The 16,461-nt window shown below is 42.3% G+C and overlaps 1 protein-coding gene across 6 annotated transcripts in view; it reads right to left on the bottom strand.

The window, feature by feature from the left end:
- The window catches only part of dock4b (dedicator of cytokinesis 4b), a 126,502-nt gene that overhangs the window by 50,398 nt on the left and 59,643 nt on the right, over nt 1-16,461 (bottom strand). For all 6 annotated transcript variants that reach the window (XM_084346364.1, XM_084346365.1, XM_084346366.1 and 3 more), the window contains exons 13-17: nt 11,649-11,774; nt 8,236-8,360; nt 7,092-7,254; nt 3,695-3,801; nt 1,737-1,890 (exon numbers count right to left, since the gene is read on the bottom strand). In XM_084346364.1, the coding sequence (XP_084202490.1) occupies nt 1,737-1,890; nt 3,695-3,801; nt 7,092-7,254; nt 8,236-8,360; nt 11,649-11,774 (675 nt within the window). The remainder of the gene's footprint in view (nt 1-1,736; nt 1,891-3,694; nt 3,802-7,091; nt 7,255-8,235; nt 8,361-11,648; nt 11,775-16,461) is intronic.

Genomic DNA, 16,461 nt, shown 5'->3' with positions numbered 1-16,461 from the left:
TTTCAAGTGCGGCGGGATAAAGGAGATAGAAAGTCATTTTCCTCAGCCGGGGTCCCCAGACGTACGCATGAATAAAACATACGCCTCGAGAAGAAAGTCTTCTCGCTGTCTCTTTGGATTCAGTTCAACCTGAAGCGTGGCTTTTTGCAACTTCGCGTGCGAGTTTTGTTTGTGCGTTTGCGCGCGTGCGTGATCGTGTTTGTTTTTTTTACCAATCCGTCACGTATTCCTATCCTCCCCTAATCAATTCACAGACGACGTCAAATGCGTTCAGGAAATTACCAGCGTGCTGCAAGGAAATTGCGCCTGTAGCTTTTTATGTTTATGTATTCTACCATCTACTTAATGAGGTAAGAAATGATTTATCATTCACTGTTTTTCTGCTGTCTGACAAAACGCTGACAGTGTCTGGGAAAGTTTGAAACGCATCAGTGGCTCGCTGGAGGAAAACAAACGTCCTCATGTGCCGCACACTTTATATTTCAATCCATTATTGTTGTTGATATTGTTTGCTGTATAAATAAAGGTGATGAGCAAGTCCGGCTGACATAAGACTACAAATCCCACCTTGCCAGCAGATTCCTGAAGGATTCATTGGCTCATTAGTGAGCACTGCAGACTGGATTTTCCACCATCCTGCATATTTACAGGTGACTACACACACTTGGATGTTTTGGATGGAAATGTCACTTTCTCTCTTGCACACCTCCTCTCCTCTTACCTCCACATTTATATTTAAAGTTCACCCAAAAATGAAACTTTTGTCATCATCTACTGAGCCGTAGTTGAGAGAAGCTTTGCACAACCGAAGTAGATGGAGACTTGTTTTAAAAACATAAACATCAAAAGAAGGAAAAACATAAAATGGCTCCATACAGATTGTCAGGCGTAAGCCACTGTCCATTAGCCCAGGATCCCAGTCTGATTTGGAACAATGTTACTTGGAAAGGCTTGGAAAACGCCGGACCAGCTGTTTGGAGCCATTTTACGTTTTTTCTTTTATGTTTTAAAACAAGTCCCCGTCTACTTCAGATGTTAAATGGAGAATGCTGCAACGCTGTTCTGCTGTGAAGCTCCAGAAACGTTTAATTTTGGGTTATTTTGTGAACTGTTCCTTTAAGGCATACAGTAAATACAAATTCTCTCATGTGTTTCTAACTTTCTGTATATGCAGTAAGTAACTATAAATAAAATACTTTAAATGGAACCTGTTGCTTCTTCTTCTTCATTAAATAAATATCTCTCATTTCAAAAGTTGAACTGCTGGATACAAGATGTCTCCAACTTCCGATGTTGGCACAGGATCGGCTTCCTAACTATCTGTGATGTCACAAATCATGCTCACAGGCCCAACTCTTAGAAATCTTCAGTGAGCACAGAGAAAACTGACACGTGAAAACAGCGTCCTGGTGACAAACATCCTTCTACACGGTGAAACAACGGTTGTTCTCGTCAGAACAAGAAGAAAAACACATTTCTGACAGGAGGGAGATTTTAAACATGAGGCACTAAACCACTTTGTTCGCCTCTTATGACGTGTTGATCACCGTCTTTGGTGGCAACAGCTCTATCACCTACTCACTGAGCTGCACAGGAGCGCAGGAGCAGCTGGTGAATACAGCTAACTTTAATTTCAAATGTGACAAGAGATGGAGCATAGCAGCCAAAGAACAGAAAGAACAAAAACATCTCACAGGGCCACTGTCCAAAATGTCAATCTCTGAGTCTGAGTTTACCGTTCTGCGTGAGCTTGGTGGAGCAGAGAAAGCTGGTGATCCAGAAAGACTCTTTGGTGCCTTTCAGGGTCTGGTTGTTGGACGGGAGGTTGGCCTTGGAGAACGGCAGCTTCAGGTAGCGCGAACAGTCTGCCAAGTTGGTATTCTCCTCGCACTGGAGGAGGAAAGAGAAAGAGGGGAAGAAAAGCGCACATTTTCGTGAACTGGCAGAGGAGATTTATAGGAAAGGAGAAGAATTTGTCAGAACATTTCATCGGCTGCAGGCTGTGCATCAGTCACGACTGAGACGTGTAACGCTATTGTGATCACTCACAGATCCCTCGTGTTATTTTGGGGGATTTCATGTGGAGCCTCAACGCACAGCTGAGGCAGCTCCGAAGCTACCGCACGGTTTGGACTGATTCTACTGTGTCTATTTTGGGTCCGAGGAGAAACTAGGCCATGCCAGTTTCATTGAGCTTTTCAGCAAACTTCCATCTGGCATCAGAGCGGGGCCCTTTTCCCCTTTAACGGTGGGAACACACACACACACAAGGCGACCGGAGTCGTCCTCTAAAACTGGCAGGCGCAGGTTAGGCTGGTTTGGCAGGGAAAGGAAAGGAAGACATTAACAAGAGGGGTTGTTGTTTTTTAAGACTGTACAGCTAACAGGGAAAACAAATAATCAGACTTCTGGCCGCTGTTCTGCCTCGCTTCCAATAAAATGTATGAATGCGCGCCATGCTTTTCTGTCCCTCCGCAAAAGCCTGAGGTTTATGCACACACCCTTCGCCTGCAGCTGAGGGAGAGCATGTAGTCTGCAATTATTTTGAATTACACCCAAGACGCTCTCGCAGTAGCTTTTTAACCAGGGATGCTGGCCATTTTACTGGCTTTTAGTCTTTTGATGTGTGAAAAACACAAAATGTGTGAAAAGATGGGTCTGTTAGACGCAGGAAAACGGATGTAAAGGTCATGCTAAATAGACACGGAGACAGAGTGGACTTAAAGTAAACATTAACACACGCTCGCATTTTTAATTCAGCCTCGCAGCTTGACAGTGTTACGTAAGCGGACATTACTCATTGGGCTGTCGGCCTGTAATGGAGCGATGGGAGCCGTTTGTCAGCCCGTTGCACCAAAACAGTGTGATAACACGATGACCGCATTTTGCCGTTCGGAGCGAGTGAATCACATAATCAAACGCAGTGTGTAATCCTGTCCGACGTAGCCTTGGCGACACCTGCGAGACGCTACACAGAGCAGGTTCGCTTAAGAGGAATCTCTCAGAGGCAATTTAACATTAAACAGAATGACAAGAGTTTTATCTTTCTGTTGACTGAAATTGCACTTTTCTATTTGAATAATACCTCAGATTTATCATGCAAGCACTTAAGAGCAGATGACAGTTGGCAGTTTTGAATTCTGCCCCATTATTAAAGGTGCACTACTTAGAAAATGTAATCAGAAGAGAAAGATCTACAGTGACTGCTTGTTTATGCCTCGACAAACTAAATAAACAAACTCTGTTTTCATGACTGAATAAACAAACTGACCTTAAAGGACAACACAGTTCCATACTGTTTTATTTTGTTTATATGTGGCAGACCCTGCCACCTTTCTAGCTTCAAACAGTGTTCTGGGACCTTATTGTCCTCTGAGAACAGCTCGAAAAGATAAATAATCCAGTTTGTATCATTACCTCATTAATATTGTAAATATTAAACATAGTGCCCCTTTAAGATAATAACACTGCAACTGAGAAATGTCTTAAAAACAAGTGAGAATGCAGCGAAAACAAAAGCGAGGTTGTCACATCCTTTTCATTCAAAATAAGCCTCAATCTTGGCTGGAATCACACATCAAGATGAATATTAATCACTGTACAGGTGCCAAAAACAAATCCTGCAAAGCACACAGTCAAACTGATTCCATGTTGGTCATTAGAAATCTCGGTGCCGAGTGTATGCACTTATTACCTTATGGATAATGAGCTCATGGGTGCCATCTGGCAGAGTCCTGCCATCCTCCTGCATCAGAGGAACAAAGGAGTAGCCAAACAGTTTCTTCTCTCCCTTGTCTTTAGCTGTCAAACAACAACACATGGACACGACATTGAGTCCAAAATACACCAGCACAGGCTGCGAGGGAATAAACAAAACAAAAGCTCAGATTATGAAACCGGTTATGCAATGCAAAATTAATAAGTTGGATAAATGGATCTGATGCTCAGTCTTCAGTGTGTTGATGCTCCTTGAATTGCAAACCCAAAGCTGAAGACTACACATCACTGTTGGGGATGAAAAAAGAAAAAAAGCACCAAGGAATGCAGCAATGCACCTGCAAAAGGCAGAGAAGGAATCATGGATATAAACAATTTCACTTACATTTAAATATATTCAGCATGCTTATTAGGCCTCAAGGGTGCACACAGTGAATTTTGGAGGGAACACTAAAGGCAGAAACATGGACGCAAGTGTGCCGACGCAACAATGTCAACGGCATGTTCTGGAGTGAGTCACCTGAAAACTGTAACACAAGCTGCAGTCTGAGTGTTGCAGCTTGCAGGTGCTACAGCATGAAACAAGACGAGGAAGCTGACCCCTTCTGTTCGGGTTCACTTCTGCCCAAAACAAGCATGGCTGACCAGTTTGACGAAGCTCTAGCTGAACATGTCAGTGTCCGACGGCGTGTTTATGACACTCGGTCACCTCTTCTGTTCCCTGGTCTCTTCCTTGAGCGCAGTAGGTACAGCAGTACACATAGACACTATGTTAGTTTACTACAGCGCCCATATCGAGTGTCACGATACGGGAATGTCTAACCTTAATATTTATTACCGTGTTCAAACAGTGAGGGCAAAGAATTTTATTTTTCAATTAAAAGACAAATAAAACCAGGCTTGTGTACTGTGTGTTAAGTACAACAGCATCTAAGTTAATTTACTTCTGACCTACATTACATCGCTGTCGGTGAGAAGCGAAAGCGAGAAAGCGCATATGGTATATGTGTGTATCAATACTGGGGATGCGTGTTCGTGCCAGCTGGGCCAGCCGCCATCAGTTGCATTTTCACACTTGCATGGACCATGTTTCTGCCCTAAATCAAGACATGGTATATGATACATTTAAGCCTTGATCACACCAAGCGCATGTCAGTGTTGAGTGTGGTCAGTATCAGTTTTACCTCAAACAACAATTATAGTGTGAGGTTTGTACTGAGCAAACCCTTCATCCGCTGACACACAAACTCAACCACCGGCAAAAGGCAAAAACAAGATATTTAGATGCTGCTAAATTAATCTTGGAGGGCATGATTAAAGTGGGCTGCTGTGTTTTTAAGAAGCTTTTCTGGAAGCTCTGGGCATAATTTGCATTGTGAACACATGTAATCTGATTTATCTGCTGCTTGGGCAATAAAGTGCTAATGTTCGCACAGCGGGAAGTGAGAAGCGTAATGTTTCTATTCCCTTTCATTGCAACACAAGTGATTCATTTAGGCAGCATCTACCAGAGTCTTCTGCGAGAGTGTGTGTGTGTGTGTGTGTGTGTTCACTCTCCCAGGAGAAGCACAAGTTGCACTGTATTAAACTTTTTAAATTGCACCAAGGCCATTTTATTTCTCTGTTGCTTTGCTGTGATTAAGTTTGAATTTTTTTTACACCAGGAAAGTTATTACTAACAAAACTCAAGACTGTAAAACTTTTGCTTTTTGTTGTGCGTGGTTCTTTTCTGACAGGTTTTCCTAATCTATAAACCCCTTACAGCCCTGGGTGCTGAGAGATTAAGAAAGATTAAGAGGTACTGCGTGAAACGCAGGCTTAGCTGAGCTCAGCAGACCAGGTAGAGAGTGATGTGTGTTATTTCTTGAAATCACTCTTCCAAATACACCATGTTACTACAGTAGAAGTTAATAATTTGGGGGCTTGTTAGGAATTCAGGGTTATAAACTAGAAATGTGAAGAGACTTTGTATCTTTTTGCTGCCTATTAAAGGGCCAATATGTAGGACTTTTAGTTTTAAGAAAACATTAAAAAATCAAATAAAATTATTCAAAGAATGTGAATAAGTAGCAGTTTTGACAATGATGATGTCTGTGTATTGTGTTGTAGAGAGCTCCTGTGCTAGCTGCACGGCTAACTAAGCTAACTAGCTGAGGGCAGCTACAGTCAGCAGCAGTTAGCAGTTACTCTGGAGATGAATAAACAAACTGACCTAAAATGACAACACAATTTAATACTGTTTTATTTTGTTTATATTTGGCGGACCCTGCCACCTTTCTAGCTTCAAACAGTGATCTGGGATCTTATTTTCCTCTGAGAACAGCTTGTTTATTCAGTTACAGAAAAAATAAATATCTCTGAGTTTGTATTATTACCTCATTAGTATTGTAAACATTAAGATTCTGAGATTGAATTGCTTCTCCAAAAACTACAAAGTGCCCCTTTGAGAGAAAACAACTGCTCCTTTAACAACAGTAGTGTTTCTATTATAAAGTACTTGTTGTTTTGTAAATCGCTCCAATTATTTGATTCATAAACAATCAGTGCCGTTGTTGCTGACAGGTCCCTACACTCCCCTTTAGCAAAAACTAGGAGACGCTGGACTTCCCTCAAACAAATGAATAATCGCTGCTGCTGCATAACGAGTGCTAAAACAAGACAACATTTAAAAGCATATTCATAAAAACTGAGCTCTCTGTTTTGCATTAATTGAAAATGAGAGTCTGCTAATCATATTTCCTCAGGCAGGTTGTCCCTGAGTTTTGGGAGCCCTTAATAGCACATGTAATATGCTCTCCTCAGTTTGGTGTCACCACAGGCTCAAATTGGCCTCTTAATAGGCAGCCCTTGGGTAGCAATGCTAGCACTGCCAGCAGTAATAAGGCTACTATATCTACTGCACACAGACGCACAGCCTCCCAGCTTGGCTGCAAAAGGCATAATAATATCGCCTTGTTATGAGAGAGGAGACTTCTGCCCGCAGCCCAGAAAAGAGGGTAAGCGAGAGTGAGAGCGATATTTTGGTCATAATTAAAGTTTTTTGTCTCATTAGGAGGTGAGAAGTTGGACAAACTAGTCTCATTATGAAAAGGCTCACACAAGCGCACATTTATACACTTTGGCATTGTATATTTGGGGGTGGCAGCAGTCTCGGGGCTTGAGGCTGGAGGGCCAGCAGATACAAGCTGGCAGGAAGGGCGATGCTTATTGTGCTCCAGATTTACACCTCTTTACCTCCAACTCCCCTGGATTACTAAAAAAGATGGCAGCACTTCAGGCGTTCACCTCTGAATAGATGTGAGAGCCTTGAAAAATGTCTTCACTTAACCTTTATCAGATAAATAAAACATATCCAAGATCCCATTCCAACTTACTGGAGCAGTGTCGGAACTCAAACCGGACGTGCGACCCCCGGAACATGTCGACCGGGATGGGCAGCTTGATCTGCTCGGCCCAGCGAGGGCTGTTGTTGTGATACAGCACCAAGGAGTGGTACTCATCTGCACCTGGCTCCCCAGCTCCGGCAGCCACGTGACTCTAAAAGACAGAGAGAGGTAGAGTGGGTAAAGACAGAGGCGGAGGGGAAGAAGAAAAGAAAGAACGGGAAGTGAAGACAGGAAATGAGAGGCCCGAACTCGAAGGATGAGGTAAGGAAGCAGACACGAAGGACAATGAACTAATGAGTCAAGATAGGAATGTATTGAAAACCGCCCGAATGCCAATCGAGTGAGAGTGGCGCGGTTTACATGCGTACGTTTACGTGTGTTAGAGGGCTGCGTGCTATTGCGGCGGCAGCGGGAGCAGCAGCAGTGGCAGCAGGGTTATATTCGAGTCTATTTTCTGTTCAAGGCCGAAGCAGCGCAGGAAACCACAGAGGCAGACTGTCACAGCGCTGCACCAGAAATGGGCAACACACTGGAGAGACACTGCTCTCATCTGGGTCAGCGATATTTAAATGAAGAGTTTTGCTCCAAAATAACACACCCACTATTAAGGGAAAAAAACTAGTTAACTAAGGACATAAATACGGCGTTTAATGTCGTTGTTTAGACTTTAAGGTCCCATATTGGAGAGAGGGAGACTGTTTTTTTTATTTTAGACAGAGGGTTAATAGAGATGCTGCAGAAATGGACAGTATGAGAAAAATTATGTGTTTTCTTGAACTTTAAAGGTGCAATATGTAAAAAAAGGTGTCAAATTCATACTCAAAACAAATAGGGGGTAGCACATCAACAGAATAACTGCTGCTGTAGCTAACCTCAATAGATATTTCTGCAACACAACATCAAAATTATTTCTTCACATTCTGTTGATCATTTTAGTTGATTTCTTAATGATTTAAACTAAAATTCTTACATATTGCACCTTTAAAGCATGTAAACATTTTCAAGAAGACACCTCAAAATGGAAGTATGAGCCTGAAACTTAACAGGGGAACTTTAAATATGGTGCGATATGCAAAATGGAGACAAAATAACTGTGACACAGTTTCTAGTTAAGACAAAACTGTGTTTTTACCTTGAGGATCTGTCCATCGATATCCAGCACATAGACGGTGATCTCTACGTTCCTGGCGACGCTCTTCCCACCCTTCTCGAACTCGCCTTTCTCCAGCGTGACGTAAAGGTCGTTCCTCATCTCTCCTGCAGGAACAGGAAAGTAAAAGAGGCAACGGGGCATTGATTATGCATACGAGCACGCATTATTAATGACCCCTCGGCAGCTCAACGACAACTTTTAGCGTAATGCTTCATGACAGGGGTGGACAGCGGTTACATTAGCGGCATTTAATGATATATTTTCTGCTGACGGGAAATCTAAGAGTGAGCTACGACCTTTGACCACCAGAGATTACAAGATCGAATATCCACTGTAGGCAGATTGTGTAGCCCATATCCATTTTCGGAGACATGTATTATTTATTTTCTCAAGTCAAGTAGGTAATTTCAACAAACAAGAAAAAGGCAAAACTGATGTGTTTTTTGACCATTAAAGCCTGTAAACCTATTCTAGTAAATAAAATTATGAACCTGAAAATGAGAATAATATGCCTCCTTCATTATGATATGTGTTTATTTACATTTTCAATGTCACACAAGAGTTGTTCCAGTTCTCCCATTAAACCACTGTCTACATAAAGTGCTCCATACCGATAACTTCCTGCTATTTCTACAAGTCAAGTCAATATTTATTCTTAGATTTGGATCTTAAGATGTACGGTCGACCGATTCAACTGGCAGCCCTTTAATAACCTCATTCCGGCCCTTTGATCATTTTGTTAGTAGGCTAATTAGCAATTAGTTTCATAAAAATCAGGCCAGTAGTTTTTTCTGTAATCCTGCTGACAAACAAGCACTAACTGAAAACAAAACCTCCTTTCAATGCAATACATTTCATTATACCCTGGCAAATGTAAGTGTGTAAACAATAAACTCAGTGTCCGGGATTCATAAAAACAATAACCAATGAACTCTTTTCTTGTGGCTGGTGCTGCCAGCTGCCAAAACACTTAAAATAATAATCCCAGGAAGTAATATTCTACATCTTTTTTGTTGTAAGAGCAGCTGAATGTACAATGACTGGGCCAGGCAGGCACACATGTATTTCCTTCTGCAGGGGAAGTCAAAACACTGCAAAGCGCTCTGGGTAAGAAAGGGGATAGGCCTGTTTCCTCCGAGCTGTGGTCAGACACATTTAAAATAGGTCCCCTATATAACCTCTGTGTGTGTGTGTGTGTGTGTGTGTGTGTGTGTGTGTGTGTGTGTGTGGAGAGTGAGTGCGTGCTCTCATCATATCTCTATCTCCAGGGTCAACATTGATTTTCTGCTCTTAACAACAATAACCATGGCAACATGAGGCACCATATATACTGTACACTCGCTCCACACACACACACACACACACACACACACACACACACACACACAGAGCGCAGGAAGGCAAACACACACACATGGGGGCACTTTCTTAATGTACCACTGGAAAAAGGGAGGTGGAGAGGGTGGGGCTAGAGCAGCTGGAGAAAGAAAATGAGGGGAGCGATACAGTCGGAGACAAACCCAGAAAAAGACAGAAAAGGGGAGCGAGACAGTTTTTCCGAAGCCCAAGGGCGGACTTACACAGGCAGAGAGGGTGAGAGCACTCAGCGTTAAGGGTTTGTAGTCAGACGAAGACAAAGAAAGAGACAGTGAACATAAATCTGTGTTAGTGAGGCGCTGGGGGACCCACAGACTGTGGTTCCTCTTTATCTGTGTGACCAGACAGCACACCTCACTTATTTAAAAGAACGGCTCCTCTGTGGGTGAGAAAAAAAAGTCTCCGCGGACGCCCATGTCTCATACATGAGCGAACAAAGAGGCAGAAAGCTAATTCAGACACAACTTTATCCTCCTTACATGAAACTACGACATGTGTGTAGCGTCCCGTGTTTCATTTTACATTCAGGTGGTTTGTTCATCTGTTACCACGGCAACAAGACCCCATACAGCCAAGCCTTGGGGTCTCTGCTGGGGGGCTGTGTCATTTAGCGAAGCAGCAATCTAAGTGATGCCTATTTACCTGAATACAGCCTGAATATCTCATCTTTCTGAGGGCACCCTGAGGCGGAATTCAAATATCACTCCCAGGCAATAGGTAGGGATGTCAAGTGTTACCAAGGCAACTACAGTAGAGAATATATATCATAAAATGTATGGTCTAAGAGATGTCAGTGACATTTTACACAGAAATCAATGTTTTATTGCTTTTATATCACAAAAGCCTGAATCCCCACGTTATTACCGTATCTTCACACCTGTGGCCTGGTAAGTCTTATCCATCTGAGGCATATGGAAATGTTTTATGTCTCCACCATGTATACAACCTTAGCCTGGTGACGGATGGGATATTGGATTAAAAAAATAAATGGATGGATGTAGAGGTGGATTCCTAGCATAAGCCATTAACACAAGAGCAACTTCAGCTGGAAATCAAAGGACAAATATGTCAGTACAAGCTGTTCTTTGGTAGCTGAGTGATCTCTTTGATATGCAGTGTTAAAACACTGCAGCGGTGACTGCTTTGCACCAAAAATGCTGCAAAATAAAAGTTGTACATGTTATTGCTGAAGCGGTTAGAAAGTTTAATGCCCAGCTGTTACTAGAAGAGGATCGTTAATGGTCCTATGTAATGAGATCTCCCTTTGTTTGATGCATTTCCTGTTTAATCAGGATCTTTGGCCAAGATATTACACAGCTAAACTCTGAAAAATCAGTGAGAACTTGTTGAAACAGAATTGCTCAAGTCATTTTTAATGACGTAAGCTGGTTAGCATTAGGGCTGCAATTAACAATTATTGATAATTATTGACTGACAATTATTTTCATGATGTTATAGGTGCAGTATGTAAGAATTGGTCACCTGTTGATCTGTTGAACTGCTGTCAGCTGTAGCTGCCCTTAGCTAGTTAGCTCAGTCAGCCATGCAGTTGGCTATCTAGGGCTGGTGTTTACACTGCTAGCACCTGATATTTGGACCCGCAGATGTTTGACATTTTTGCTTTAAAAATGAAAATACTTATCGATTATCAAAATAGATGGCAAAGGATTTTCTTTCAATCGATTAACTGATCAATTGTGGCACCTCTAGTTGGCATTTGTTGGACAATTCTGTTGCTAGTGCACAATGTTTTCCGGTCTTCTATTCGTTTCATGCAGATAAGAGTCACAACAGTAACTCGGTATGGGCTTGATCTTGTATTCAAGAGGTCTGAAGAATGCAGTCTTAATCTAAAGATAGTTAAAAAGCTAGCTTCTTACATGTGCAGGAATAAAATAAGAAGTTGTGTATGTAGGAAAGACAGCCGTAATGATCACAAACCCACAAGACTGGTGAAGTTCATGAACATACTTAAGCATTACTTGTGCGAGTTGAGCTCGTTTGTGGCATCCTACCTGGCATGATGACATCAGAGAAGCCCAGTTTCCTGGTGATGGACACGCCCCGAGTGAAGAGGACCATGTACTCTCGTCTCAGCTGCTCTATGTCCCCATGGAGGAGCTGCAGAGCCACTGCCAGACCTAGCAAGAAAAGCAATGACAAATTTCAAAATCTGAGATCATATTCCTTTATTACAGCTACGACATGGCCTTGATTTTCCCTGCTTCATCCCGTACCAAAGCCAAAATATACCATAACACTGTTTCTAACACTATAAACAATCTTGTTCTGGTGAGCTCAGGAAAAAGTATTCACAAGGGCATATTTTCAGATTTATCACAGCCACATGGACTTGCGAACCAGACAGTTGTACCTGCCAACAGCGATACTTGTGCGTATAGGAAGCAAGCATCCACCCCCACATACATAAGCAAAATGCAAACAGCCTGTGAGTCATCCCCAGCACTTTTTTATTAACAGGAAATCCTACATGAAGGCAGTCGTCTCAAATCAATATCCTTATGCAATAACTCCAAATGTCAGCGTGGCTAAATTAAAGCACCGGCTCGTATTTAGAGCTCCAAATGCATCTCCTTGATGTCTGTATGTGTGTGTCTGTCCACGCTCACGACGAGGGAGAGGCAGATACACAAACAGCCGAACAGCAAGGGAGTGTGTCAGAGGCGAGATGACGGTGATTATTGCTGTGGCGGATGTTTCCAGGAAAGTTGGGAGGCAGTGGTGAAATGGTTCATTAGCCGCGAGGGGTTTCAGTCGCATGGAGTCAACAAAGCGACGTGACTTGTTTGCAAACCTGCCAGCGATGTGACAAAATATCCTGCACAGTGAAGACATGGAGCAGTAATAAGCAGCGGCGTTGATGACAAATTTCTGAAGTTTTCAGGCTCGCCACCAAATTGTGCATCACATACAAATCTAGTGATTTGAGTGTGACCGATATATTGGTTGCTAATATTGCCTGTCACGGACATATCATATTTGGGCATATGTCGGCTGATATGAAGCAATATTATTTCATTTTTTTAGAGATTATTATGCACAAAAGATGGTCGGCGTAAGTTTAGTGTTTCATTGTACTGATGTCATTTCAGACAATTCATTTTATTGTTAAACTGTAAAACATCCTGCCTCCATTACAAACATGTCTTTATCACAAGTGTTTAATGACAACATTTGAGGGATCATTGCAAAAATTTTTGTTTATTTTTACTCCCTAACATCAGTTCTGGCCTAAGCCACAAAGCATGAGTACCTGTCAGGCTCCGGTTGTGCAAATTGAAATAATTGGCCCGGAAAAGGCAATACCTACAAACAAAATGCATCATCTGAGTTTTCTTCTATCACTATTTTGACAAATATGTTCATGAAAATTCACTTAAAACGTTCTGTTTTGCTAGCTCTCTTCAGTCTGTCTACTATCAACATTTGTATTGAAGCCAATAAAATATTAATTTACAATAAACACATTTGAATATGTGATTGAAAGCTAGTTTGACCGCACCAAATCACATTCATTTCACTATATTCAAAAGAAACTAAAGTTACTGCTACTTGACAAACATTAAGCTAGCTACCTTAGAAGAAGCTTTAGCTCGGTTTTGTTGTTACGTACCATCATTTAGCCACTGCCTTATTTAGTTTAGCTAGCTTATGCCTCATACAGCGCTCTAGCTAGCTTTAGCCATTGAGTAGGCTGTTTCTAGGCAGTGAAGAGTGCAGTTACGGTGTATTCAGATGACTGGTGACAAAGCAACAGGCCACAATACATTTTAAAAGGAGGCCAGATATATGAAGCTACAACTTGAGGCCAAAAAACTTACGGCAGCCACAAGACTTCACATACAACCAAAGCAGCTTACCACAACATGGGGACCGATACCAACCAAGAAGGCAGTTACTACGCAGCTCCATTTATAGTTACTGCAAAGTTTAGATCATTTTTTTATACGTTCAAACACGGCACAAAGTCAGCACTGGTCCCAACTGAATGTTGATCAGACATGTAGAAGCTCCTCGAAGAAAAACTCCCAAAAATACACACACACAGAGGCCATCAGCGGTGACAGAAACACGACAAAACAGTCCTCTTGTCTGAATAATTCAATAGTGACACACACACACACGCTCACACAGTCCATCAACAGTGTGTTCAACCTGGCACAAAGGCCTGATGGGAAATGGAAGGAGAGTCCATTAGGTTCAGGGGAGGATTTCTCTCTGCCGACGTCTAATCTTCCTGCACCTTAATGTGGATCAAGCCCTTTGGCATTTATCCACATCCAAACGGACACACACACACACACACACACACACAGGCTCTAAAAGCTACTGCAGGGCTACAATTAGGCAAACCAGCATCATTACTATTCTGCCTGGAAGATGTAGCTGACGCTGACAAAAACACCCTCGACCTGCGCTGCCCTCAGCCCACCCGGCCTGCCTCTTCACAAACTCAACAAAAACAAGAGGAGAGAAAAAAAAAAAAACACACAAACACAAAAACAGTGGAGTTGTCGCAGCCTCTTCTGTCACTGCCTACGCTCGCGTGGAGGTGGGAGCTGAATTATCTACCTGACCTGACTCACACAGAGCCAGATTCTTATGAAACCCCTTTATGGATTGCTGAGCTACATGTAAACAAAATCTCCTTGCATCATCTCCATCGCTCGTCTTTGGAATCTGATTACCCCAAACAGCCCCCGTGACCCTGAAACACACAGGTAGAGAAAAATGAAGCTCGTCGTTAGGCCTCATGCGAACAAAATAACCGCCTCTCCGCATGGACTGTCTCTCTGCCGCTTTATTACCCAGCATTCTTTATTCTTTAAGGGCAGAGCATTCATCTCTCCCCTGCTAATTGGCTGCTAATAAGAGACTTCTGGCACGCTGCCAGGTCTGTTTTAAAGGAGAACCACACAGCGAGACAACATCCGACACACACACAAAGATAGCGTAGTGTATACATACTGTATATAAACATGCACACATACACACACGCAAGTGCACATTATCTCACTTCGCTGCACACTTGCTTTAATTGCCCTCCCGACACTAAGCGTAATAAATTGCTGTCTTTAAATTATGCACGATGTTCCATCACTCCTGCACGGACGTCTTTACCACGGCAAACCGGAGAGGAGACGCCGACTGTTTGCTACAGATGAATTATTTTCTCTCAAGTTTGAACATCTGGCGTCAAAGCTGGACAAGTGGCTCAAGTGTTACCTGTCCTGTAGTGTTGCTCCTTTGGGAGGAAATGACTTTTCAGATGAGGATGCACCCAGTAAAAATGTGCTTCGAGTGATGTTGTGCATAGCTGTGAGGATAAGCTATGGTATAGGGATTTAAAGATATAAAACAACCAGACTATGTTATGTATTTTGTTGAGTTGTGTACTTACATTAACTAAATATTTCCAATAACGTTCGAACCCAGAGAGATCCACAAGTATTCACCACTAGTTAAGCGAGTTTGACGGCGGGATCATTTGTGTTTATAAAAGCTTTTATTCTGAAGCGGCATTACAGGAGACGTTGCGTTTTCACCAGCAGTACTTAATCATGACTCCTGAAACAGCTGAAAGCGAACATGATGAAACGGTAAAACACAGCAGATGTTTGAAAGTTCAAACAGGACGACAGAGACTGAAGGGATCCAGTTAGAAGTTACAAAAGTACTGAGAGCTGAGAACACTGACTTTTAAAAACGACTTTCTCTCAGGTTTCCTGCAGAGACATGAGCTGAGTGGGATTTTCGGGGGAGACGGGGGCTTGTTGCGGATTGGGGAGTTTGCACTGGTGATGTTTCCTGGAGTGCTTTGGTTGACATCAAACATAGATCTGCGTAAACGTGCACATCGTGATCAGGCTGTTGAAACTCTGTCACAGGTGCTATTAGCATAAGAGCATTTGTGCGTGTGAGAGTTTGAGACGTGTAATTAAAGAGATAGAAGAAGCACAGTCTAACTGTCAAAACGAATACAATTATAATGAATTAATTTGGTCCGGGCAGATGAACGCTGCTCAAAACACATAAATGAACCCTAATGTGCATGCTCATTATCTAAAAAAAATTAAATTAATACCTCTGCTGTTATGATTAAAGCATTCTAAGATCAATGTCAAATTCAGTTAAGTGGTGGAAATGTAATTTTGGAACGAAACCCGCTCGAATTATGCATGCCGGGGTATTGTGACAAAAGACCCAAAGCTCTCCTCTAATGCACTTTGAAAGAGGAAGCGCTGAGGCGAATCAGGCGTTCAGCTGGATCAATGTCTTCAGCTGACAGCCGCTCAATAGCTAACATACAAGTGTTTGTGATAAACAGCACGCAGCAGCCAAAAGATGAGAGCAACTCTTTACAATAATTCACTTATGGTGTGAGTGCCAACCGAAAGCCTGAAGCAAACACTTAGATGTTGACAGCATACTGTGAACTAAAGCAACATCTACTGCCAGTGTTGTTGCTTCCCAAATCAGTGTGATTAATTGTTTCTGATTACAGAATTACTTCGTCTTAAAGCTTGATGTCGCTGTCGTCCGTCGGGCATGAAACGAACCGGGCGAGCCGCACGTCTGCAGTGTCATCTTGAAAGTTGAACATCAACAAGGCGACCCATTATCTGTGAGCTTTATCGCTAATTAAATCTGATGTCAAGTGCGTAGTTGTGTTATCTGATAAAAAAAAAAAAGCAAGTCAACAGTTTAAGAAGCAAATAAAGGCCGATGGAAGAACTTGATTAAGATGTCGGAGTTCAATGTGAGATAAGGAAACAAGCAAAGTAAGTGGTTGCATAATATTCCAAC

Source organism: Pagrus pagrus (genome assembly GCF_965226575.1).
Source record: "Pagrus pagrus genome assembly, chromosome: 23".
Classification (NCBI taxonomy): domain Eukaryota; kingdom Metazoa; phylum Chordata; class Actinopteri; order Spariformes; family Sparidae; genus Pagrus; species Pagrus pagrus.
Note: the sequence above shows the minus strand (reverse complement) of the source record. Positions and strands in the feature narration are given on the sequence as shown.